Source organism: Pristis pectinata, chromosome 1, assembly GCF_009764475.1.
Source record: "Pristis pectinata isolate sPriPec2 chromosome 1, sPriPec2.1.pri, whole genome shotgun sequence".
Classification (NCBI taxonomy): Eukaryota; Metazoa; Chordata; class Chondrichthyes; order Rhinopristiformes; family Pristidae; genus Pristis; species Pristis pectinata.
This window is the reverse complement of record NC_067405.1, coordinates 72,473,257-72,500,329: the sequence shown is the minus strand read 5'-3', so window position 1 is coordinate 72,500,329 and position 27,073 is coordinate 72,473,257. Positions and strand designations below refer to the sequence as shown.

General features: G+C 39.1%; 1 protein-coding gene across 2 annotated transcripts in view; it reads left to right on the top strand.

Annotated features, from left to right (window-relative positions):
- The window catches only part of creb1b (cAMP responsive element binding protein 1b), a 65,003-nt gene that overhangs the window by 28,112 nt on the left and 9,818 nt on the right, over positions 1 to 27,073 (top strand). For both annotated transcript variants that reach the window (XM_052028908.1, XM_052028898.1), the window contains 4 exons: positions 8,984 to 9,094; positions 13,487 to 13,630; positions 19,725 to 19,825; positions 24,071 to 24,210. In XM_052028908.1, coding sequence (XP_051884868.1) covers positions 8,990 to 9,094; positions 13,487 to 13,630; positions 19,725 to 19,825; positions 24,071 to 24,210 — 490 coding nt within the window. In that variant the 5' untranslated portion in view covers positions 8,984 to 8,989. The remainder of the gene's footprint in view (positions 1 to 8,983; positions 9,095 to 13,486; positions 13,631 to 19,724; positions 19,826 to 24,070; positions 24,211 to 27,073) is intronic.

The window sequence follows — 27,073 nt, the reverse complement described above, 5'->3', positions numbered from 1 at the left end:
GGTTACCATCGACCAGAAACTGAACTGGAATAGCCATATACAAGAACAGGTCAGACAGAGGCTAAGAATCTTGCAGCAAGTAACTCTCCTCCTAACTCCCCATCACCCTATCATGTCCACCATCTACAAGGCTCAATTCAGAAGTGTGATAAAATACACCCCACTTGCCTGAAAGAGTGTAGCTTCAAAAACACTCCAGAAGCTCCACACCATATAGGACATAGTAGTCCGCTTGATAGGCACTGGATGCACAAACATTCACTCACTCCACCACTGACGCGCTGTAACAACAGTTTGTACCATCGACAGTATACACTGCAACAATTGACCAAGGCTGCTAGGATAGCACCTTCCAAGCCCACAACTTTTACCAGTTAGTAGGACAAGGACTGGAGGTCTTAGACCAGTGGTGTTCTGCAGGGGTCAGTGTAAGACTTTTTGTGATGTGTGATTTGCATGAAAATGCAGGTGGGCTGATGCAGACAACACGAAAATTGGCTGTGTTGTGGATAGTGAGGAAAATTGTCAAAGGATATAGATTAGTTGAAAATATAGGTGGAGAAGTGGGAGATAGAGTTTAATCTGGATCTGTATGTTGCACTTTGGGAGGTCAAATATAAGAGGAAAGTATAGAGTAAATGACAGAACCCTTAGGAGCAATGAAGTACAGAGGAATCTTGGTGCAATTCCATAGCTACCTGTAAGTGGCAACACAAGTGGATAGGGTAGTAAAGAAGGTGTACAGCATATTTGCCTTTATTGGTTGAGGCATTGAGTATAAAAGTTGGCAAGTCACACTGCAGACGTATAAAACTTTGGTTAGGCCACATTTGGAATATTGTGTGCTGCATCTCTGGTCACCGGATCACAGGAAAGATGTGGAGGCTTTGGAAAGAGTGCAGAAGAGGTTTATCTGGATTAGAGAGTGTTAGCTATAAGGAGAGGTTGGACAAATTTGGATTGTTTACTCTGGCGTGTTGGAGACTGAGGGGCAACCTGATAGAAGTGTACAAAATTAAGAGAGGCACAGATTAGGGTAGATGTCAATCTTTTTCCTAGGGTGGAAATGTCATATTCTAGAGTGCATAGATTTGGGGGTGGGGAGCTTTAAAGATTTGTGAGGCAAGTTTTTTTTTGCTGGGGAGGTGCTGAAAGCAGCTACAATAGTAAATATTAAAGAGGCATTTAGATGGACACATGAAGAGGGAGGGGATGGAGGGATGTAGACCATGTGCAGGCAGATGGATTTAGTTTAACTTGGCATCATCAGCTCAGACATCGTAGCCTGAAGGGGCGTGTCCCTTTGCTGTACTGTTCCATGTTCTATTTAAAAGCATGGGAACACATGGAAATTGCCCTCCAAGACGCACACCATTCTGACTTGAAAGTGTATTGCTATTCCTTCATGGTCACATTGTCAAAATCCTGGAACTCCGTCCCTCGTAGCATTGTGGGTATACTCACACCTCAGCTGCAGCAGTTCAAGAAGGCAGTTCATCACCATCTTCTCAAGGTCAACTAGGGATGGCCAATTAAATGCTGGCTTGGACTGCAAAGCCCACAACCCTTGAATGAATAAAATAAAATTAATTTGTACAATATCATAATTTATGATGACATTATGCACTAAAGGAATTGTGAATTCATAATTAAATTAGCTGCCCATTTAAATCTCGCCTGTAGAAATGGTTTCAGGCCAAACAAGTCTGAATTATTCAATTGAGAAATAATTGAACAACTGACATTGCTTAAACAATTGTAAGATTTTTATAAATAACTGAAGGGAGTTGCCAAGTACACAGTATAAAAGCTGCTTCATTAAGAATGTCTCTGCCATGTCCCTCCATTTAAAATATCAAAACAACTTTGCATATAAACAAGGGCCCCCGATGGAGTCCTGGCTTGCAGAGTGGTTGATTGATTTTAACAAAATAATTTGCTGTCTTGTCACACTGTTAGTAAAAAAATTCTCATTAACCCTTTGAGTATGGGATTTTCCCTATATCCGTTAACATGTTTTACACAAAAGTTTTTTTGGTTTAGACTCTGCTAATTTCTGTCCATCCAAGGTGCTTTTCAGATGTTTGACCGAACCTTTGGTCATTGGTCCTGAAGGCTTTGTTTCTGAGGTGATTGTGAACGCTCTCATTAATTGTCTTGAGATATTTCATTGTTCGGAACCTCACTTCATTTAAATTATCCAAATATCTTTACATAACATAGAGGAAATCGACAAATCCTGGCTTACAAACAGATTGCCTAGATAATTTTTTTTAGTGTACTACTGTGTCTCTCAGCATATGTGCAATTAATATATTCATTGACCCTTAAGTACAGGATTTCTTCTGCAACATTTAGCATACACGTGACAATTATCAGTTATTTAATTATCTATTCAATCTTTCCAGTTCTGTTTCTCTCCCTTTAACATGTTCCTTAAAATCTACCTCTTGCCAAATCTTGGGATTTCTGTCTTTGTTTTCAGTGTAAGATCTGTTTGATGCTTAAGTATTTTGGAATGTTTAAAGTGCAAGGGCTTGTTCTATTATCTGACCATCATTTGTGTAAACATATGTAATGGATGCATCAAAAGTTGAAATTGTGGTGATCTGCTGAAGGGTCTGACAAATCACCCTTGAACCTGAAATGTCTTTCCATTTCAGAGGCGGCATCTACACTAGCTGTACCACCTTGCTGCCTCTGGTTAATGTCACAAATTACATAAATGGAAACACTGAAAAATGCTCCATTGGCTCTCCATGTACCTAGTGAGGTACATACCAACATCTCTTAACTTCAGACATTTTCAGTTTTTTTGTGTTCCACAACTGACTGCTAAATCTGCAAGAAGAGGCCACTTAGGCCATAGTTTGGTCCCTATTTCCCCAGGCTCAGGATTTAATCCTTACATCATGTTCAATCTATATAATCTGTTGTATTTGTGAATTCTTCAACCTTGCTGGAATTCAATAAATTAGTGGAAGGAAAGTACTTTGGCTATTCCATATTTAATAGGAATGCGAGAAGTAATTGGATTCATCTAGTGTATCTATTTGTGGTTGACTTATTTCAACTATATCATGTGTATTTTGCCCATGTCATTTTATATTCATGTTGTTTTGTCCAGAAACCTTATGTGCAAATTGGTTGCTGCATTCCCTACATTAGTCATAGAGAGACACAGCACAGAATCAGGCCCTTTGGCTCACCAAGTCTGTGCCGACTACCAAGCACTCTATTATGTTAATCCTACATTAACCTATTTTAAGTTTTGAAACATTTCCATCAATTCCCTGAGATTCTAGCTCCCATATACATACCAGGGCCACTTTATGGTGGCCAATTAACCTTGCACTCCACACATTTTTGGGATGTGGGAGGAAGCCAGAGCACCTGGAGGAAACTCACCTGATCATGGAGAATGTGCAAACTCCACACAGACTGCACCCAAGATCAGGATTGAACCTGGGTCACTGGAGCTGGGAGGCGGCATCTACACTAGCTGTACCACCTTGCTGCCCCTGATTAATGTCACAAATGAAATAATTACATAAATGGAAACACTGAAAAATGCTCCATTGGGTGCTTTGAGAATGCACTATAGAAAAGCAAGTTTCCTTGCAATATGAAGGTGGCTGTTTATCTCTGGGTTGCATTCGTGATTAGTTTGGTATATTGAACTTCAGTCTCTTCAGTTTAAGTGATGGAGAGGATGCAATCCCCAGGAATTTCCAAACAAAATCTTGTGTTAATCTGCCTCTGTTTGTGGGGGGAAATGATTTTGTTCAAAGGTGAGATAAATGTTCTTGAGGTTGGCCTATTTAATTACTAGAGTCGACCATTTAAATACTATAACAGAAGGCAATGTCAGGAATGTAGTTACACTGTCTTACAGCACAAAACTACCTCAGAACAATAACTGTAAACCTCTCTTTGTGATATATGAAAATGTTATGGTCCTTGCCTTATAAAGGAAGAATAAGTTAATTTAGCACATTAAGCTTGTGAATTAAATGGCCTAGTTAAATCTCAACATGAGGTCTTTATGATGCAGTTGTAACTGAGATTGTATCAAAACATGTGGCACTCCTCCCATGATTTGTAAGATCTTTTCAGAACTTCATAACAATCAACAAATTTACATGAATAATCTTTTTTCATTAAATGGGTGCTTGACAAAGTCTTAATTTCTGTCTTTTGGGCTTGAATTTTTCAGCCTTTATTTTGGTTCAGTGTGGATTATTTGGCAAACTTGGGTACTTTGATTTATTTAAAAAGTCATGCTTTGATCTACATTAGCCAGCAATTTACGTGTTACCACCAATTTTGAATAATTGTGCTACAACAATTGCAGTTTAGTTCAGGCTTTACTTTTGAGTATTTATTGGAAATTTTTTTTTCCATTTCATTGCTCACCATATTCCCCAAGTACCTTTCCAGTTCTGGCCGTTTTCACTACACTCATGGTACTGAATGAGGTAATCCTACAAAAAGGGTTAGTCAGTAGCCCATATTTTGAAAGCCAGATATAGAATTTTTACAATAATATTAATGAAAAAACAAATTCTGCATGGCTGACATTTATTGCAGGGACAGAATTATATTAGAAATAAGACTGATTTTACCCTAAGGTGTTTTGGAGATTTTTTTTTTACAGTTTTTATTGTCTAAAACTAGAACAATCAAACCCCATTTATTTTTAATGGCAGAGTTGTTGGTCAAAAAGTGGCCTTTAAGTTTGCTATACTGAACAGTGCTGGTACAAATATGAGAACGAGAATTTTTTTTAAAAGTAAGTCTTCATGTAGGTATTACTGGCAAGTCAACATTTGTTGCCCATTCACAATTCCTCTTAAGAGGATGACTTGCTAGGCAATTTTAGAAGGCATTTAAGAGTCAACTATAAACTTGTAGGTCAGGAGTTGCATGAAGAGTAGAACTAGATGAATATGAACATTGGTGAACCAGATCCAGTATGCTTTTGCAGCAATTGGGTGCTTACATGGTCATGATTTCCATTGCTACCTTTCTATTTGATTACGTATTTAAATCTTTGGACCTCTGGATTAGTAGTGCACTAAAGTAACTTCTGTCACTGTTTGTAGTGTTAGGTATGAAACAGGAAATCAAATTGCTTGCTATCTGTGGAAGATGGTATAGTTAAAAAAAAATGTAGATAGAACTAGGGTAATGCTATTGCCTTCCATCATCTGCAGATTTTTGCTTTTTGATTGCTGAAGGCAATTAGTTTGATATAACAGGAAGAGCCCTTGGTCTAAAATAAGTACCCATTAATTAACTGTGATGTAGTAGAAAGATCATGGATTAGATTCCTGCTTTGTGCTATATGGGCTGATCTTTGGTAGACTACAGAAGTATCATAACTGATAAGGAATCAGCATCAATTGGATTATTTCTTTTGATCATCATTTGGTAGTGTTTGATCAGTACAGAATTGGGTTTGGCGATGATTTCACTTCACCTCTTGCTAACCTATGGAATAAGCAGTTTGAGCTACTGCCTGAGTGTTTTATTTAAGGTGTATTTAAGTCACTGTTTTCATTGCACTTGCTCTGAATGCTGTAGTACCATGTGAAGTTTATAAATGTGCTATAACATTGAATTTTGGAATCAGTATGGGAAAATTGACAAAGCTCTGTGGTAATTTTTCAACAAGAATGACAAGCTGAACTGCATTATTTCTTTATGGTTTGCATGTGTTCAGGAGCAAATTAGAATGTTACTCTAAACTTGTGAATTTTACAGATGATCGTTAAATCAATTTTGCTATGAAGCCTAAACATTCTAGTTGGATTGCAGCATTTTTGCAGCCCATGTGGTGGTACTTCAGTGTAGACCACCCTGATACGTAAGCAGTAATTCCCTGTGTGATTGTGGTAACTGCCATGTTATTGAATATTAAATCCTGACAAATGGAGGGGTGATAATGTTGTACCATTGTTTAAAAAGGGAGGTGGGGATAAACCAAGTAATGACAGAGTATTTAGTTGAACTTTGGTAGTGGCAAATTTTTGAAATCCATTTTAAGGGATAGTATAAATCTCCATTTGGAAAGCCACAGATTAATCAGGGAAAATCAGCACGGATTTATTAATGGAAGACCTTGTCTAATTTGTAACATAAAACTTGAGAAACGAGCAGAGGTAAGCTTTTAGAGTCTGTTGCACCATTCATCAAGATCATGGCTGATCTTCCATCTCAATGCCATTATCCCTATAGCCCTTGAATTGTTTTTAATATTCAGAAATTTATCATGCTCTATTTTGAATGAACTTAATGATTGAGCCTCCACAGTTCTCTGGGGTAGAGAAATCCAAGATTGACTGAACCCTGCATGAAGGAATTTCTCCTGATCTCGTATTAATCTCAAACTGCCTACTCATTCATAGACTGTGACCCCTGGTTCCTGACTCCTCAGTCAGGGGAAATATCCTCCCTGCATGAAATCTTTTGAGCCCTACTACAATTTTGTAAGTTTCATATAACATAGAACAGCACAGGAACAGGCCCATGATGTCTGTGCTGACCATGATGTCAATCCAAACTAATCCCATCTGCACATGATCTATATCCCTCCATTTCCTGCCTGTGCCTATCTAAATGCCTCTTAAACCTTGCTATCTTATCTGCTTCCACCATACCCCCAGCAGCACATTCTAGAATGAGATCTGTCACTGTTGTAAACTCTTGTAAATGCAGGCCTAATCTGCTAATGCTGGTTATGTGGCAAAACAACCATTTCTGGAACAGTCTGGTATATATTCACTGCATTTCCTCTAATGGCATCTATCATCAAGGATCCCCACCATCTAGGTCATGCCCTCTTCTAGTTGCTATTGTCAGGCAGGAGGTACAGGAGCCTGAAGTCCCACACTACCAGGTTCAGGAACAACTACTTTCCTACAGCCATCAGGTTCTTTAACCTATCTGCACAACCCTAACCCTGCCTCTGCAATGGAACACTCTGGACCACCTTTTTGCACTACCATGGACTTGTCTTTGATTGTGGCTTTGTTTTTTTTCTTGCACTAAAGTTTTGCTTTTGCACAGTTTTTCCACTGTAGGATATAATTTTATATATAATGTATGTATAATTTATATTATGTATGTTGCCTGTACCTACGTGCCTGTGATGCTGCTGCAAGCAAGTTTTTCAATGTACTGTACCTCACCATACTTATGCACGTGACAATAAACTCGACTTAACTTGAAATTCATGAATTTCTGCGATGTGGAAATGTGGAAAAAAGAGAGCAATTTAATGTCTTGAATGAATGAGCTCAGAATGAATTGCTCAGCATTTCCAAAAAAAAATTTAGGAGCGTTGAAATGTTTTTACCAATAAATTTGCTGGTTAAGTTGAGTCCTATAACTCAGTGAGAATCCAGGTTGCCTTCCTTGCTATTTCATCTTACCTGCAGAAGTAGTGAAAATGTTTTGCATATCCTATCTCTCAGTTCGAAGAAGTATGGTGGGGAGGATGACAGGTTGAAATTGACTTTCTAGCTCTCTTATGATAGCTATTCAGTGATCATCCCATTACTTTCCTGTTCATGGTCAAGACAGAAGCGCTGGTGTAGGTACTGAAAAGCTGATGCCTTCTCATAAGTCTACTGCCTCCAGGAAACGGGAGAAATGAGAGATTAAAAATTTCAAAGCAAAAGCATAAATCATTTGGGAAGAAGACTAAAATAATTAAGGTCCACATGTTATCTGTTATGATATACATCTGTTTGCAGAGATTTGACCTCTTATGAAGCATTTCAACACCAAATCTGACACTTGTGAAAGAAACCAAAAGTACAAAATTACTATCTCTCATTTGTCTCTCAAGTTTTATTTCTTTCCCACGCCCAACAAAGCACTTAAAGAAACAATTCTGTTCAATACTTTGATTCCATTTAAAGTAGAGCTGTTGAGCAATTAAAAAATTAATTGCAAAACATTTAAAAAGAAATTGTACTGTTAATTGCAAAGTTAAAGAATAATAGAAACCCAGTAATCCAAATGTTTTCTCTCAAGTGGTGGAGGTATGTTGATAGAGAAAAGGATGGTAGAGAGAGATGGAAGGGAGCACACAGATCTGAGCCAATGGTGGGAGAAAAGCCAGTAAATAAAGCTCTGGTGTTAGCTTTAAAACAAAGGAATTGAGTATGGACCTGACTGGGAAAGAGTGCTTTTGCTGCATCCCTATATCCTCTGTACACCTTATTCTGTCCCTTCTCTGGCCCTCCTGTGTGCCTCCACCCGCCCTCTCCCATGATTTAAAATTAACACAGTTAATGAGGCAGTAGAGTGGGTGTGGAAAAGTGGGTTAGTGGCAGTCTGGTAGCAAAAATCAAATGTGGAGATTTGTTCTCCAATATCTAAGGCAAGGTAATGTGTTTTATGTTGCCTTTTGGGGTATTATTTATTTTTTTCCAAAATTTCAGTTCTTTTTTTAAGCAGGCATGATTAATGCAATGACTTGCAGTTTTATTAATTTCATGTATTTAGTGCAATTAGGTGATATGCCCTAATTTATAGCTGTCAATTAATCTCATTTCCCTATTCCTTCCTCAGAATCCTGTGCTTTTTCTCCCCCCCATGTATTTATATAATCCTTTTTGAAAGCTAAGATTCAATCAGTCAGCATCATCCTTTTGTCTATTCCATTCCAGATTATATCCACTCATGATGTAAATAGAATTCTTTTTTCACTTCTGGCTCTTAATTGTCTGAAATCTTTGCCAGTGGAAACAATTTTTGCTTTTAAACATCTTTTTAAAGTTCCCCATAACCTTTCTCATTGTAAGGAGAACAATATCAATATTTACAAATAGCTGTACAAATTGGAAAGTGATCAGGTTTTCAAATAACTTGCCAAATAAGTAGTTATAGTAGATGCCTTCTTGACTCGACATTGTATGCTGCCAACATTGCCTTTCAACATGATTTTATTCTGTATTTTCTGGTACTGCAGGTAACAATGGATTCCAGTGCAGAAGCTCAGCATGGTGACACTGCAATTTCAGAAGCGGAAACTCACCAGCTAGCAGTGCAGACACAAGCACAGCTTGCCACTATAGCACAGGTATATTTTCAGTGTTGTCTACAAATGGTATTGTGTGACCAGTGTCTGATTGAGTATTCACATCTTCAGTGCAAAATATTTTGAAATATTCCTCAAACTATCTATTTCAAGGAACAGGGAGGTTTTTACCCCAGTGTATTGAGCAATACTTCTTCCTCAACCTGCATTTCTAAAACAGATAATCTTACATTGTTTTGTGGGACCTTACTGTGTACAAATTTGGTGTCATGTCTCTTGCATAACACTTCAAAAGTAATTGGTTAGTTGTAATATATTTTGGAACACCTTGAGGTTATGTGAATGCCAGTCTATTAACTGTATAGAAGAATGTAGGCAAAGACGACATAGCTATAATTTTCTCCATCTAAAGTCATCTATTACATGAAGATCCGACTATTGCAATAGCATTCAAGAGAAATTTGTGGGACTTCACTGGATACAAGTTGGCTGTAACTGTTGATGAAACCATGGCCAAGTGTAAATAAATAATTCCAGAACAAGAGAAGAGAAAAATCAGTGAATCTTTGTGGTACGTGAAGGACAGTCTTGGTCAACTTGTGCAAAAGCAAAATGTTGTGGATGCTGGAAACCTTAAAAAAGTAAATTCTGGAAATACTCAACAGACAGATATTTTCTCTCATAAATAACTTTCTATCATAGAATCAGAGTTATACAGCATGGAAACAGGCCCTTCAGCTCAACTTGTCCATGCTGACCCAGATGCCTATCTATGCTAATCCTATTTTCCTCTATTTGACCCTTGGCCCTCTATTCCTTTCCTATCCATGCACCTGTCCAAATGCTTTCTAACCACTGTGATTGTACCTGCTTCTACCATCTCCTCTGGCAGATTGTCCCATATACCCACCACTGTGTGAAAAAACTCCCCCCAATCTCCTTGAAATATTTCCCCTCACCCTAAACCTATGTCCTCTAGTTTTAGAAGAAGTTGGAAGAAGACTATCTAGGCTGTCCATCCCCCTTGTAATTTTATAAACCCACTATAAGGTCATTTCCTCAGCCTCCTGTGTTCCAATGAGAACAATCCCAGCCTATCCAGTCTCTCCTTGTAACTAAAGCCCTCCATTCCTGGCAACATTCTAGTGAATATCTTGAGCACTCTTTCTAGCACTCCCATATTCTTTCCGTAGTATGGTGACCAGAACTGTTCACAACATTCTAAGTGTGGCCTAACCAATATCTTGTACACGCAATGTGATATCCCAACTCTTAATCAATACCCCTGCCTATGAAGGCAAGCAAGCTAAATGTCTTTACTACCCTATCCACCTGTGTCACCATTTTCAGGGAACTATGAACTTGCGCACTAAGATTGCTTTGTACATCAATGCTCCTAAGGTCCCTGCCATTTACTGTGTATGTCTGGCTAGCATTAGACAACCCAAAATGCATTACCTCATACTTGTCTGGATTAAATTCCCATTGCCATAGACCTACCCAACTTTCCAGCTCATCTATGCCTCTCGATATCCTTAGACAACCATCCTCTCAATCTACAACTCCATTAATCTTCACATCATCAACAAACATGCTTATCGTTTGTATAATGAGTGTCATTCTTTACAGTGGTGGTATCAGAACATGTTGAGCTTTAAGAAACTTCAATTCTATCACTTGTTCTTATGTAGTTTCTTAACAGTATTAGCAGAAAAAAAATTTCATTTGGTTCTGGAGGGTGGTTGGCACAACCTTCACAGGGTAGTTAGCACAACCAATAAAGTTCAAGATGGTTTGTTTAGGAAAATGAGGTGCATTGTCCTTCCTTGCCTTCCTCAATGGCTCAATAACATATTCCTCCTCCATTGCCTACAGTAGTGGAATATTTTATGCTTTCATTCTTTCTTCTATAATTATGGCCTGCTTTTCTTCAGTATTGACTTAACTTTTAGCCCTGGTATCAGCAGCTTTTCTTTACGTATTTCTCATCATCAGTGCAGCGATTCGCAGTAAACATTCAATCTTTTGTGCTGTTTTGACGCTAGTATGAATTAGTTGGCTACTCAAACTATTTTCAGCAGGAAGGTCAGGAGCTGGCTTTGGAAAATCAGTTACTTCTGAATTAAGTGCAGTTAGTGGAGCCACAAGTGTGAACAGCTTGCCAATCACTAAGGCAAGCGAGATCAAGCCATCCTGGCAGTCACAGGAATACACTACTGAGGTGTATAGATCCAGGCTCTTCCTTTGTCTTTTATGATGACTTAAGCAGTTAATGAAGAATTTGCACTTTTTATCTATCACATTATTAAATTTTGCTGTAATAAGATTGTACTAATATTGTTGTTCCTTAGTTAAAATCTAGAGGCTACTTTTATCTGAGTGTTTACCCAAATCAAAATGCTTGTTTTTGTTTTGTTTCACTGTGTTAACTCAAAGTTACCTTGTCAGAACTGCTGCTGGTCTCTGAATTGTTGTCCCATATCTTCTCATTTTAAGAACCTAATTTTTCAACTGCATCTGACTATATCATTTCTAAAATTTTAGTATTGCCATTTATTAGAATTACCCTTTGGTTTTGACTGCCCCTTTGAAAGCAAAGTATGTGTTGACATTTTACAAAGCTGCCAGCTTCTCCCTTTTCAAAAAAACTTCACCATTAATATGTGTTTTTTTAAAATAAAAACTTAAAACTCTCTTTCCCAAAGCCTTGAGTCTGTCGTCTCAAGTTTGTTCCCGTCTCTCCTGCAGTCTCAGTTTAGATGAATTACTACCCTTCTGTTTGCATCAAAACAACAACAAAACTATTTGTAACACACAATCTCTTCCTTTTGCATCCTTTGAATCAACTTACCATTCTGTCCTGCACCAAACCACTCCTTCAGTGGCCTGCTTGTCTGCTACAGTCAGTTTATTCAGTTGTTGCCTGCTCATTTATCACATGAGCATTTCTATCAAAACAAAAGAGTTGAATTCCAAAGGTGAAAGTGACTGCCCTCGACATCAAGGCAGCATTTAACTGAACATAGCATCAAGGCACCCTGGTAATACTAAGGTCAAAGGGAAAACATTCCAATGTCTCAGTTTGTAGCTCATCTAAAGGTTGTTGGAGGCCAGTTGCCTCCAGATGCAGGACATCACTGCAGGAGTTCTGTAGGATGGTGTCTTAGGTCCAACCATGTTCAGTTGCTTCGTCATTGACTTCCATCATGAGGTGTGAAGTGGAAATGTTTGCCGATGATTGCACAGTGTTCAATGCCATTCCCAACTCCTCAGTAAATGATATAACCCATGTCTAGATACAGCAAGATGTAGACAACGTTCATGTATAGCCTGAAATCTAGCAGATAAAATTAATTCTACAAAAGTAATAGTAATCACCAGCCTCAACAAAAGAAAATCTAACTATCTACCCTTGACATTGAAATACATTAACACTGCTGAGTACTCCACCATCATTACTCTGTGGTTCACTGTTATCTAGAAACTCAGCTGGATTAGATACACAAACACTGAAAAAGCGGTGACAGGCTGGGTATCCTGTGATAAATGACTTGCCTCCTTATGCCCCAAGGTCTTTCTATCATCAACGACTCACAAATCAAGAATATGATGAAATACTATCCATTTGCCTGGATAGTATGGTGTTAAGGACTCTCAAGAAGTTTGACATCATCTGCGAGAAAACAGCCAACTTGACTGGCACCCCATTAACCACCTAAATATTTATTCTCTCCACCACTTGTGTATAGTGACTGCAGTGTATACCATCTACTAAATGCACTGCAGTTGCTCATTCAGGTTGCTCTGATAGCACCCTCCAAACCTGAAACATCTATCACCAAGAAGAACAAGGGCAGCAGGCTCAAGGGAACACCACTGTCTGCAGGTTCCCTTCCATCCTGAATTGGAAATATATCACTGCTGCTTCATTGTTGTTGTATCTAAATCTGGAATTCCCTCCTCAACAGCACTGTGGGAATATTTTCACCAGTAGGACAACAGCAGTTCAAGAAGGTAGTTTACGCCATCTTTTTGAGGGCAATTAGGGACGAGCAAGAAATGTTGGCCTTGCTGGTGACACCGAGATCCCAAAATAAATGGGTCAAGAGAGGAAGAGCACAGTTTCAAATTTGTATGAGAAGTGTGTGGTTATTTAATTTACAAGGGTAGAGCACATGGAGGAATTTGAACGTAGGATGAGCATTTAAAATTGAGGCATTGGTGAGTCGAACAGAAGAGATTGGAGGTTGAAGAGTAGAGAGGCTCTGGGACATTCTTCTACATTTATGGAAAATGAGTGCATCTTTTTTGAAGAAAATGTCTCATAGCTTTCGCACTTGATTGTATTGAGCATGTTTCTTTGTGTAGGTGTACAGAATATTTAAATTGATTGAACTGATTACGGTAATTAAGTTTTGTTGTACATCTTTGCAGGTAACCATGCCTGGGATCCAGTCAACAACCAGTCCAACAGTAACCTTAGTGCAGTTGCCTAATGGCCAGACTGTTCAAGTCCAAGGAGTCATCCAAGCAGCTCAGTCTTCAGTTATACAATCACCTCATGTTCAGACTGTCCATGTAAGTACTGTGACAATAGCAGTGTTCTCCATAACCCAAAATATAAGCCAAATATTTTATATACTAAGAATTGGGGTTTGTCAAATATATTGCCCATATAACATGAATTATTTTCCTGGGATAGCTTTTTTGAGCAGGAGCAGATTAGGGAAATTGGTTTACTTCGGCAAAGTTTACGCATGTGAGTCAACAAGTTCCCAGTTTTCATTTCCTTTATTAAGATTATTGTTGCTTGTTTTAGTGAGGTTTCTGGTAGTGCTTTGTACATGTTTAACAGCTGATTTCCACTTAGTTTAGAGAAATCTTTATTATACATTTGGCAGCATAGACCAGAAGTGATCATTGTCATTCTGCCTTTGCTTTCCTGGTTTTATTGGTGTTACTGAAAAGCAGTAGTGCTCATATATTATTGTAAGAGCCTTTGAGGAAAGTTGCAAGAGGCTAATGCAGTAGTTTATATGAAACTTCATTTAATACAAAGCTTTATTTCTGTGATTTTATTTGCTGAGCATGTGTTCAAATTTATTTTGATTGGATTCCATCTCTCATTAAATGTTTCAATTGGCAACTTTTTCTTGTCTTCAGAAATACCTTGTCACAGTTTTCTCTTAATGAAATTATTATGGGAGAGGAAGTTGCCATTTGGCCCAGTGAGTCTGCACCAGTTCCTTATAGGACCCTTCTACCTGTTCCATTTTCCCCAATCTTTCATACAGCCCTATAAAGTTATTCTTTCACAAGTGAATTTTCATTTACTAGTTGAATGCACTGATTCTTTTTCACCACCCCCAAATGCAGAGAGTTCCAGGTAAAAAAAAACTTCTTTAAAAAGCATCTCGTACCCCTCCACCCTCCTTGTATCTTTAAATTTCTCCTCCTTGGTCTTTGGAACTTCTCCTCCTTGGTCTTTGAAATATTGTTTATTTCAAACAGCATCCCTCTGTTTATTTTGTCTAAACCAGTCATGATCTTGTACACCTCTCTTCTTTGCTTGAAGGAGAACAACCATAAATACTGCAACTGGTATCAGTAAAGCAAAATGCTGGATATCTGTAATAAGAACAGAAAATACTACAAATAGACAACAAGTTGGGCAGCATCTGTGGAGTGAGAAACAAAGTTAATGTTTCTGATGTTAAGTTACCTGAAACATTAACTTTATTTCTCATTCCACACAGGCTACCTGACCTTAGGGTACTTATAAATGTTTCCGGTTTTATTCCATTCCATTCCATTCCATTAATCTTGCCTAGTAAATTGGAAGCACAGTGGCCAGCTCCAGCATTCCGATTTCAGTTTTGGCTTTGGGCTCCCTGTGCTGTATTTCTCCCTGTGATCATGGGAATTTCTCCAGGATCTCTGGTTTCCCCCATGTCCCAAAGATGTGGTAGATTAATTAGCCCCTGTAAATTGCCCCTAATATAGGTGGGTAGCAGGAGGATTAGAAAAGAGGGGAAACAGTTGTGAGCAATAATAGGTTATGAGAAAATAAGTGAGGGAGGGATACTGATGGGAATGCTCTGAGAACTGACATAGGCTTGATGGGCTGAATAGCGTCTTTCTATATCATAAGAAACCATGAAAATACAAACTCACCTGTGTTCTCAAATGTACAGAAGATTTGAATTATCTATTTGGATGTTTGTGTATCAAAATGTAAGTGAATTTCAGAATTCTAAGTATTTGACTTCAAATTCTGAACTTTTGAACCTTGAATATTGTACAAAAACACACAGGAATAACATTATTGTATCTGTTGATGTACTTGATCCTAAGGCCATGTAGCTGTTTAGTCAAGCTAGATATTTTATAAGTTTCCTGCATCAGGACAAAGTAATTCATGAGATCATTCAGATCTTTCATTTTATACAAGGACATTACCATGAAATATCATGATATTTCAGTGCAAAAATAACATCTCACAGGATAACATTGACCCTGAATCGAGCTTAACACATTTTAAACCAAAACAGAAAATGCTGGAAACTTAACAAGTCAGGCTGCATTTGTGGGAAGAGAAAGAGAGTCAACGTTTCAGGTCGAAGATCCTTTGACAGAACTAAAAGGAGAAAAAAGAAGCTGGGAAAGCTGCAGAGAGAGAGAGAGAAGGTCATAAGGTACCGATACATGGCAGAGATGGTAGAGCATAGGATACGGGAGGGAAACCTGTTAAGAGAAGTGGTGAATGGATTGTATGTACCTGAGATCCTGTTTGGGACCAAGTTGGAAGCCATGCAGGACAAGATGGCGGTGAAGGACACATGACTGTAGTAGTAAGAAGTAGAAGCAGCAGCAGAAACTACAAAGGAGGAGCAGTGAGAGAGGGACTCGAGGAACTCCCATCAAAGAGAGGAGGAAAACTTCAAAGTGGGTATACCCTGAAGAGACTTTGCAGCGGAGTAGTAAAATAAAGACACAAGAGACTGCAGATGCTGTAAACTGGAGCAAAAGACAAACTGCTGGTGGAACTCAGCGGGTTGAGCAGCATCCAAGGAGGCAAAGAGATAGTCAACGTTTCAGGTTGAGACCCTGCATCAGGACTGGTTCAGGGTCTTGACCAGAAACAGCGACCATCTTTTTGCTTACAACAAATTAAGTTACCTGAAGTTGTAGAATTCAGTATTGAGTCCAGAAGGCAGTAACGTGCCCAGACAGAAAAGGAGGTGCTGTTCCTTATGCTTGCGTTGGCCCTTGCTGTGACAGTACAGGAGGCCACATACCAATAGGTCAGAGTGGGAAGAGGAATTAAAATGGCAGGCGACAAGAAACTCGGGGTCGCCCCACAGACTGAACGCAGGTGTTCCATAAAGCGATCACCCAATCTCCGTTTGGTTTCTCCATTGTAGAGACCACCTTGTGAACACTGAATGTAGTACACAAGATTGGAAGAAGTGCAACTGAATTATTGCTTCACCTGAAAAGTTTGTTTGGGTCCATGGACAGTGGGAAAGGAGGAAATGAAAGGACAAGTTTTGCATCACCTGCATTTGCAAGGGAAAATGCTGTAAGAAGGGGGCTGGTTAGTGAAAAACATTTTAACACATTTTTAAATAGTATAATACTTCTAACAGGCTGCCGGTGGGAATTTATATCTCTGGACTTCACCTTGAGGCATATTGTACACGCAGCTAACAACATGTTCTGTACTCATAAACAAGCCTATTTCACAGAATTGAAAATAACTGTGCTGCATCACTTCTACAGTAATTATAGCTTGATTAATGCCATCTGCCTGTAGAACTACTTACAACAGAGCCGGAACTGGAGAACAAACACAGCTTTGGGTACAATATTCATAACACTCAACGGTACAGAAATGACCGATTTGACAAGTGGTGCATAGCTTATGCACCATATGAGCCTCCTTCCACCATATTTTGTTTGAGCATATCACTATTATTCTATTCCTTTCCCCCTTATGTTTGCTTAGTTTCCCTTCTAATCCATCTGCGCTGAGCATGTGTCACAGTTCAGTTGCTAAATTGGTATGGCTTGGATGTCCGGGTGGATCGTGGCAGAACGTAGGCTTGTGGGGGGTGTCACTGTTTAAAAGTAAAGACCTGTCCATTTAAGGAATAAAGCAAAAATTTTTCTCTGGGAGTCATGAGTATTTGGAACTGTGTTCATCAAAGGGTAGCGGAAGCCAATTCTTTGAATATTTTTAAAGGCAGAGGGTGATTGCTGCTTGATAAGCAAGGAGTGAAATGTTACCAGGGTAGGCTGGAATTCAGTGTTGAGTTTAGTCAGATCAACCATGGTCGTCTTGAATGGCAGAGCAAGTTCAAGGGGCAGAGTGGCCTGCTTCTGCTTTAATTAGTGTGTTCATATATTGACCACTGTCTGATATTTAAATAGCTCTTGTTTGCAGTATGACTCAATGAATAGGAAATGGTGTAGAGGAGGAGATTGTTAACACAGCAAGGTTGAATTATATAAACATTCTGAATTAATTAGTAACAGACAGAGTGAGTAGAGTGTTAATCAGCACTGTTTCAACAGTGATTCACATCTGTCAGTTCCGTTCATGGAGTTTGCTTGCTTTGGTTTAAAAATATTAGTTGAAATTATCCTTGTGTTACATGCCATAGTTGTTTTCCAGTCTGATTTTTAAGCTTTTACGAAAATCAAGTAAAATGGTTTCTCCATCAATCCAAATTGAAATCTGTCTGAGATCTTAAAAATAGACATTTATTTTCATCCTATAGTTAATTGGATGTGGAGAATATGTATCACAAGATACTTGCCTTTCGCACTTGCATTATGAATGCTTCCTCCATCTAAAAAAAAATTGCATAATGCCTTTAATATAACAGGAAATCTCTGGGAATTTTGTAAGGTGTGTGTGTGTGAGTGATGTGAAGGGAGTTATAGGTATGAAGAGAGGAATGCTGGGGGAAATTGTTGAATGTGAAAAGCTTGAGGAAGGTATAGTTTTTATGACTGAAGACTGTTGCTAAAGGTGGAATACTATGTGTTCCAGTTAGATCACCTTTCATTCATTTCAGTTTCAGAGAATAGTACATTCGGTGTCTCATCAGGACTGGCCTCTAACCATATAAATTAATCCAGTGAACTTTGGTTGTACCCTTCCAGGGCAAGTAGTTTTCTTCCTTGGGTGAGGAGATGAAATGAACTGTTTACTTAAGGCAGGAACTTGGCAAATGAGTTTATAATTTAGTCCCACAAATTTTGGGATTACTGCAGAAGTGCTGCTAAATATTTGCATGTGCCGCTCAGTGGGAAGTAAGTTACGCTGAGTTTAGAACATCAGGCCTTTGAGAAAATAGCTTTACATTGCCCTGTTAACGAGTGGGAGTGGAGGGTAAACATGGGAGGAGTTTCTCCTTGCTTTCTCATCTCTCCCTACAGCCACTTTTCCACCTGCTCCCTCATCATGCCCCCAAACCTTGGCCCCTTTCCTTTACCCTGCTTATCCAGCCTGTTCTTCCCCCTCCCAACTGGCTCACTCTCATCCTATTTCCTTCTGCCACTTTTCTAACTTTTCTAGTTGCCCTTCTGTTATGGGAAATATTATCTCACCCAATTCTTTGACATAATGTGAGTACTGAGGTGCAAGCATTAATCCTTGCAGCACTCCACCAGTTTCTCCTGACCTGCCAAAAGTGACCTACTTATTTCGTGTTTCTTTTCATTGTCCATTCCCCAATACCACAAGCTGAAAATCATGTCAAGATGCTGTAGCTGCAGGAAATCTGAAATAATGTTTAAAATGAGCTAGATATTCTCAACATGCTAAGTAGCATCTGTAAATAGAGGAATACATTCAGGTTGCCTTTCATCAGAACTCTTAATGTCCCTCATTTTGTGCACTATCCTCTATGTGGAACCTCATCAATTGCCTTTAGAAAATTCATGTTTGGTGTTGACTCACGTCCTTCACTTTTGAAAGCAATTACTTTTTTAGTTTCAATCTGTCTCAATCAGCAAAGTAGAGAGTGAGGGGCACTCAAACCAGAACTGGACCTGGCTCCTTGCTCTTCTTGCTTTGTAGTATCTCATCCCAGAAAATAACTATTCTTACTGTGTCAACTTAGCAATGAATGTAACCAAGCTATTTGATAATGACATTCTTTGTGGCCAGTTGGGGAGAGGGAGGTGGGGTAGGGGTGAAAGGAAATTAGAGATTAGCAAGAGGCTGAAATTGCAAAAACATGGAGATCCGTGTGTTGTATGACAGGTAGAGATTATAGCAATAGGGCCATGGAGGAATTTAAACACAATAGAAGTTGTATTGTTTTTCAAGGTTTTTAATCATTGGGACATTCAGATTGTAAGAAAAACATTTCCATTTTAGAAATCCAAAATTTTGGCATTCTATTACTATCATGCAATTAAAACTGCAATTAGCAACTTGTAATTTTTTATAATTGTTGGAACAGCCAGGTGCTTTAACTTGCACAGGCATGTTTGACAAATATCATTGGTCAAATAGAGTTTTTAAAACCCATATGTGTGTTCTGAGGACTACAGTTTCTGTTAATCATTTATTCGCAGACTATTTATCTTGTGGCTAAATTGTAAACTGAAAATAAACAACAAAGTGAGCAAAAAAATTTGATTCTTTTTATTTCAGATTTCCACTATACCAGAAAGTGAGGACTCCCAGGAATCTGTGGATAGCATGACGGACTCACAGAAACGTAGAGAAATTCTATCTAGACGGCCTTCGTATAGGTAACCGAACTTTCAAGTTGTACTTGGCAGATTTGATTCAAGATTGAACCATGGCCCCATGTTGATGCTGTCCTCTATAGCAGATTCCTTTATTGGGAGAAGAGGATTTAATTCCCATTAGACAATTAGATAAACACTCCCCACTTTTTTCCTATTTTGAAAACTCATCTAAACAGGCTAAAGGAAAGGTTGTATAAATAGGATTCCTGTTGGCCTATGCCAGCACCTAGAAGTGTTGAACCTTGCAGACGAGCAGTAGTTCGGGTTACATTACAAACCTGATCTCAACCAGGGCAGTGGATAATGCTGAATAATTGGTCTGGCGAGTTGTCTGGAAGAGATAGACCATCTATAGTTAATGATTTTTCTGTCCCACAAGCTCTGAAAGTGGACATCTGGCAAGGGAATTACACTTTCATGTCATCTTTTACACTGGCTGCATGGATTCAAAGATGTCAAGTATTCGCTTTACTTAAATTGGAGGAAGGACGTACAGGTGTAGTTGCTGATGTCACACAGCAGCCAGCTGTATCATTTATTTATCCATGTGGGTCATATTGGTCACAAGTAAAAATCAGGAACTTTTCCAGTTATATGTGACCAACACAGAATCTGTGTGGAGATTAATGAATGAAGACTCTGCTCATGCCTTTTATATTCTGCCTTGAATTTGCTTTGATTTATTTTTACATTACTTTTGGCAGTTTATAGAATGTATTATTGGTTGTCTAGTTATGGAGCACTTAAAATGTCAATGTGCTTGGACTGCATGATTTATGAAAGGGAAATTGTGTTTGAGCAATCTGCTAGAGATTTTTTGAGGTTGTAACTACCAGAATAAACATGGGGGAACAAATTGATATAGTATCTATAAATTTTCAAGAAGCATTTCATAAGGTTGCCATGTTTGCTTTACACACAATTGGGTCACGTGGGATGGAAGGTGGTTCATTGGATAAAAACAATGGTAGGAACAGTTGGGTCATTTTCTGGGTGGCAGCCTGTAGATAGTGGGGACAGCATTGTCCCTACTATCACCAGTACTTGGTGGGACGGAGGTATCCATATAAATAAATTAAATGAGTAATAGATTCATGTTTGCTCAAAATGCAAAGTTAATGGGAAAATGGGCTGTGAGGAGGACTTGGGGAGATAGGTTGGGCAAATGGACAAGAATATGACAAAAAAACTATAATATGGAGGAATATGAAATCCACTTTGGTGGAAAAATAGAATACTGCATTTTTTTATATATGGTGAGAGATGGGAATATTTGGTATTAATCACAAATTTAACCTAGAGGTACAGAAAGCAAATCATATTTATTACAAAGAACACTATGATGCTGGAGGAACTCAGCAGGCCAGGTAGCATCCACAGAGAAAAGCAGGCGGTCAACGTTTCGGGTCAGGACCCTTCTTCAGGACTAAAGATAGGAAAAGGGGAAGCCCAATATATAGGAGGGAAAAGCAAAGTAGTGACAGATGGACAAAAGATGGGAGGTGGGTGGGTACAAGGTGGTGATAGGTAGATGCAAGTAAGAGACACGGGTAGGCAAGTGCATGGGAGGAGGGGAGAGCAGATCCACTGGGGGATAGGTCAAAGGTGGTAAGGAGGAAAAGGGGGGGAGGGGGGTAATGTGCCACCTTCACCACCTTATCCACCAGTGCTGCCACTTTTAGGAATCAGTGGACTTATACCCAGGGTCCCTCTATTCATCAAGACTCTCCATGTCTCTGCCTTGGTGATGCATTTTGGAAGGGCAAAACTTGCAGGATTAAACTCCGTTTTGCCATTGTTCTGTCTAATTTTTGAGCTAATCTATATTGTGCTGTAGTCTTAACCAACCTTCCTCGCTATCCATATCACCAATTTTCACATCATACCTCGTTTAGAAGAATGAGAGGTCATATTATTTGAATGGTAATGCTTGATGATTGGAATAAAGTTGTCAAGTGATTCGGGCCTGAGATTGTAAAAACTACTTTGGAATGCTTTATTTCAGATACTTGTGGAAGCTCAGTTGAGCATATTTAAGTCAGAAATAGTTTTGTTCAGTACTAAGGAACTCAAGGGGATATGGTAATAGCGAGAAGGTGGAAGATGAGATGTGATCTTCCTTTAATAGTGGAGCAATCTTCAAGACCCAACTATGCTTCACCCCATTTCATAATTCATTGAGTTGCCAGTTTAAAGTCAATCACAAATATCAATGCAGATTCATTAAAAGCAGCAGTGAAGATGGGAGCAAGATCTGCTGCAGATTCATTTTCAGGTTTAGCCTGAGTTAGCTGGTTCCAGAATGCCTTTTGGCCTATTTTGATGTAATTATGTTCACTTTTGGTTTTGGATCAGGTGATTGCAAATGATGTCATTGGAATGGTCAGCCATGGAAAAAGCATTTACTTATCAGCATTGGAGAATTGATTAAACACACTGTTAATTTAGAATTTGATTAAGACTTCCATTTCTACAAAACTTTTAATGTGATAAATGGTTCCCTGGCATTTATGGAAGCATCATGCAGAATAATTTGACAACAAACAAAGTGATAAAATATTACAACAATAGACTAAAAGTTTGGTTAGAGAGCTAAGATTTAAGAATTGCCTTTAATGCAGATGAGAAAATTGAAGAGAGAGATTTGGGGAAAAAATTTCAAATGATAGGGCCAAGGTGAATGAAAACACATTCACAATGTTGGATGAAAGAAATTGGAGAAGAGGCTAGAGTGCTGGGAATGCCGAATTCTTGGAAGGTTGGGATGGAGCAGTTTACAACATAGATATTTGAAAGAACTAGAAATACAAATCATGCTTTTGTCACCTACATATTCTCTAATTTGATATTACTTGTGTGACCAGGTTCAAGGGGAATTGATAATTCAGCTCTTAAAAATTGGCATGCAGTTTTAATTACTAACCAAGATAACTGGAAGTGAGTTCTGTCCCTAGTTAACTTTTATACTTGCAATTTGGCAAAAGGTTTGGAAAAGAGTCTGGTAAGCTGCCTAATGATTGCTTACTGTTGGAAAACTGCAAATCTTTTTCCCTGGCTGCAAAATTGCATATCATTTAAAATATGTTAGATGATACATAAATTCTACTGTATTCTTCCCATTGATCCATGTAACAGGTTAGAATATTTTTAGGACTACCTACAATATTTCACCAAATGAATTGTAGTCCATTGTCATTTAGGCAAAAGTAGCAGTTCATCCTCACGGGGATCCCACACCAGCAAACAATATAAATAACTAGTTAATATTAGGTATGTGGGAAGGAGAAATGCAAGTCACAGATTACACTGAGTAAGTAAAAATCATCAATTAATATTGTTAATCTATACTGGCTTGGGGTTAGTTTCAAGTATCGCCTTTGTCTTATGAGACAATTAGTTGCACTGTTCTGAATGAGGTATTTTTGAATAATCAATTTTTTGTTTTAGTCTTTTGTATTCAGTATCCTTTCCTTCACAGGAAATTTAAATAGTGGACTTACTTTTAAGTTTTTTTTCTGTCCTTTGACACTAACTACCAAGAAATGTGCAAAAACATATTTGTCCTTTATGATTACTTTCCCCAATCACCTCTCTGTGAAACCCTGGTTGACACTGGGATTGGTGTCTTTTCAGTTCCACTTTCTAAATTACTAATTTTATAATACCCTTGAGAAAATAACTTGTGCTTGTACAGCATCTTTTTTTTTACAAGCCAGTTCACAAGAAAGTTTACTTTGAACCATGTAAGGAGGTATTGGGACAGGTGACCAAAAGCTTGGCTATCTTAAGGATTTTCTTGAAGGAGATGAGAGATTCAGAGACTGATATCTAGAGCTTGGAGCCTAGATGGCTGAAGGCATGCTTAGGAGTGACGAAGCAAAGGAAATCATCAGGCCAGGATTAGAGACCTGTAAAGTTGTAGGGCTGGAGGAGATTACAAAGTTGGGGAAGTCAGAGGCCTTGGAGGGAACTGAACACAAGAATAAGATTTCTAAATGTGAGGTATTACACAGGCAATGAATAAAATGAAATATTATGAAATTCAGCCTGAAGAAAGACATACTATAGCAAAGGTTTGGCAAGATAGTTTTGTCCAATGGCTGTCTTTAGCTTTCTGTTGTGGAATGTTTTCTGAAGGAAGTTAAATATAATTGAATGTTTAGTCACTTCACCAATTTCCTTGTTCAGCTTGCGAGATTTCATGCAGCTCTCTAACCAACTTGTCTTGTTGCATTTCTTTTCAAGGAAAATCCTGAATGAACTATCGTCTGATACCCCTGGTGTGCCAAGAATTGAAGAGGAGAAATCGGAAGAAGAGTCTGCCCCGACTGTTACTACAATGACAATGCCAACACCCATCTATCAAACTAGCAGCGGGCAGTACAGTATGTATAAATACCATATCTAGGCCATAGAAAAAATTCTATCGCTTTACTCCAGTTAACCCATTTTACAGGACTGGGAACTTTCCAGTTATATGTGGAGGAAAAACTAAATCATTAATGAGTATTACAACAGTGACTACACTTCAAAAATCCTTAATTCCCCAGGTATGTCCTGTTCTCAAAAAGCAGGACAAATCCAGGCAGCATTTGCTTACTAACAATTTACTCAAGTGCCCAGTTTGGCAGGACCATTTGGCTCCAGATCTCATTGCAATCTTGGTCCATACTTGGACCAAAGAGCAAAATTCCAGAGGTGAGGTAAGAGTGACTGGCTTTGACATGAAGGTAGCATCTGACTGAGTGTGGCATCAAGGAGCCCTGGTAAAACTGAATTCAATGGGTATCCAGGGGAAAATACTCCAATGATTGGAGTCGTAGCAAGCACAAAGAAAGATGGTTGTGGTTGTCAATCATTCCAGCCCCAGAACATCACTGCAGAAGTTCTTCAGGGCAGTATCTTGGGGTCAGGAATCTCTAGCTGCTTCATCAATGACATTGCTTGTATCAGAAGTTAAGTGGGGATGGTCGAGGATGATTGCGCAATGTTCATTTTCATTTGCAACTACTCAGTAAATGAGCCAGTTTATACCTGCATAGAGCAAAATCTAGACAGCATTTGGGCATGGGCTGATATACAATAAGCAATATTCACATCACAAAAGTGCCTGGCATTGACCATTTCCCATAAGAGGGAGTAACCAACTGCCCTTGATGTTCAATGGCATTACCATTGCCAAGTCCCCCATCCTAGGATTTGCCTCTGCTCAGAAACTGAGCCAGACCAAGCACATTAATATAGTGGGTACAAGAGCAGGTTAGAGGCTGAATATCTTCTGGTGAGTGAGTCACCTCCTGACACCCCAAGACCTTTCCACCATCTGCAAGGCACACGGGGAGTGTGATGGAATATTCTCCAATTGCATGGATGAATTAAGCTTGACACCATGCTCTTATAGATGGGTAAATGCATACAGGCTTTTCCCCCTCAGGTTGGGTGAGACTAGAGCTAGAGGTCATAGGTTTAGGGTGAAAGGTGAAATATGTAAGGGGAATCTGAGGGGGGACTACTTCACTCAGAGGATGGTGCGAGTGTGGAATGAGCTGCCAGCGGAAGTGGTGGATGCAGGTTCAATTGTAACATTTAAGATAAGCTTGGATAGGTACATGAATGAGAGAGGTATGGAGGGCTATGGTCTGGGTGCAGGTAGACGGGGCTAGGCAGAAAACCAGGCTGGCATGGACTAGATGGGCCGAAGGGCCTTTTTCTGTGCTGTAGTGCTCTATGGCCATCCGGGACAAAGCTGTCCACTTGGTTGGTACAACATCAACCATCCTGAACATTCATTCCCTCCACCACCAGAGCACAGTTCCAGCAGTGTTTACCACCTGCAGAATGCACGGCAGCTACTACAACAGCCCCCAAACCTGTAACATCTACCAGCAAGGACAAGGACAGCAGGCACATGGAAACACCATCCTGACTGGTTATTGTGGGCCTAAATATTGGACTTTGCTATGCAACAGGCCTATGAGAGTATGTTCATCAGAAGGGCTGCGATAGTTACAGAAGGTGGTTACCACCTGCACCAAGATCCTGCAAAATGTATTTTTAAAAAATGCCTGGAGCACTTTGTGACATCTTGAGATTGTAAAAGATGCTATAGAGATACAAATCTTTAAGTATTTTTACGTAGAATTTCCACTGGAACAAGCTTTTCAGTCCAACTGATCTGAGCTTGGAGTGAAGGAGGGAACTGAAAGATGGGGAGAGAGTGCATCAGAAGGGAGATAACTGGGATGCAATTTTGGAGGCCATTTTGGAGTCCTTGGACTCCAAAGTTAGAAGGTCTCTGATTCAAAACTTGAAACGTTATGGTCACGATCTTTAACTGGATAGAGAGTCATCGTTCTGAATTGAGTTGGTGATCTCGTTCAAAGATGTCGACAAAGGATTCAGTGAAAATAAAAAAAGTAAAGTTTGAAAGCATCAGTTTCAACTCCCCAGTTTAAAAAAATAAAGTTCCCATTTTTAAAACATTACAGCAGAGGCATCCAGTGTTTAGGCACATGATTGGTTAAGGTTATTCTGGGATTTGTGATATGATCCAAAATAACATTTCATTACAATTCTGAAAGAGTACTGTATTTGGATGAGGCTGACGGGTAGTTCACATGGTTATCAAATGTAATAGTGATGTTTGAAAAGGAGTGGATTATTCTCCTGATTGGCTAGCGTATATACTTAACAATGGGGAGAAAAAGTTAACGTCAGTCATTTTACTGTTGCTTGTGGGAACCTGCTCTGTGACAAGTGGCTGCCAGATTTCCTTGCAAAAATGTGGGGAAATGCCTGTGTGATGCCTGAATGAAATTGGTTTGATGGACCAGGGAGGGGTCTTGTCATCACCATTGTTCAGATGTTGCAAATGCAGTTCTAAAAAATAATTTGTTGTGTGTCAAGCACTGTGAGTTCTCTGACATGCAGAAGGACCTTATGCACTCTATTTCTAATGGAATATTGCTCTCTGAACCTTTGCAGGGCATAACTTTTACCTTAAAAAAAAAATTATACAGTAATCTATATAGCGTCATACAGCACAGAAACAGGCCCTTTGGCCCAGTATCTCCATGCTGATCACCCAGTTCCTCTCTTTACTTCCATTTAGTAGCACTTGGTCCAGAGCCTTCTGTGCCTTGACAATTCAAGTGCTTGTCTAGGTACTAAAATGCCTCCTCAAGGAGTGCATTTGATTCCAACCACTGCTGAGTGAAGAAGTTCTTCCTCTGATCCCCTCTAAACTCC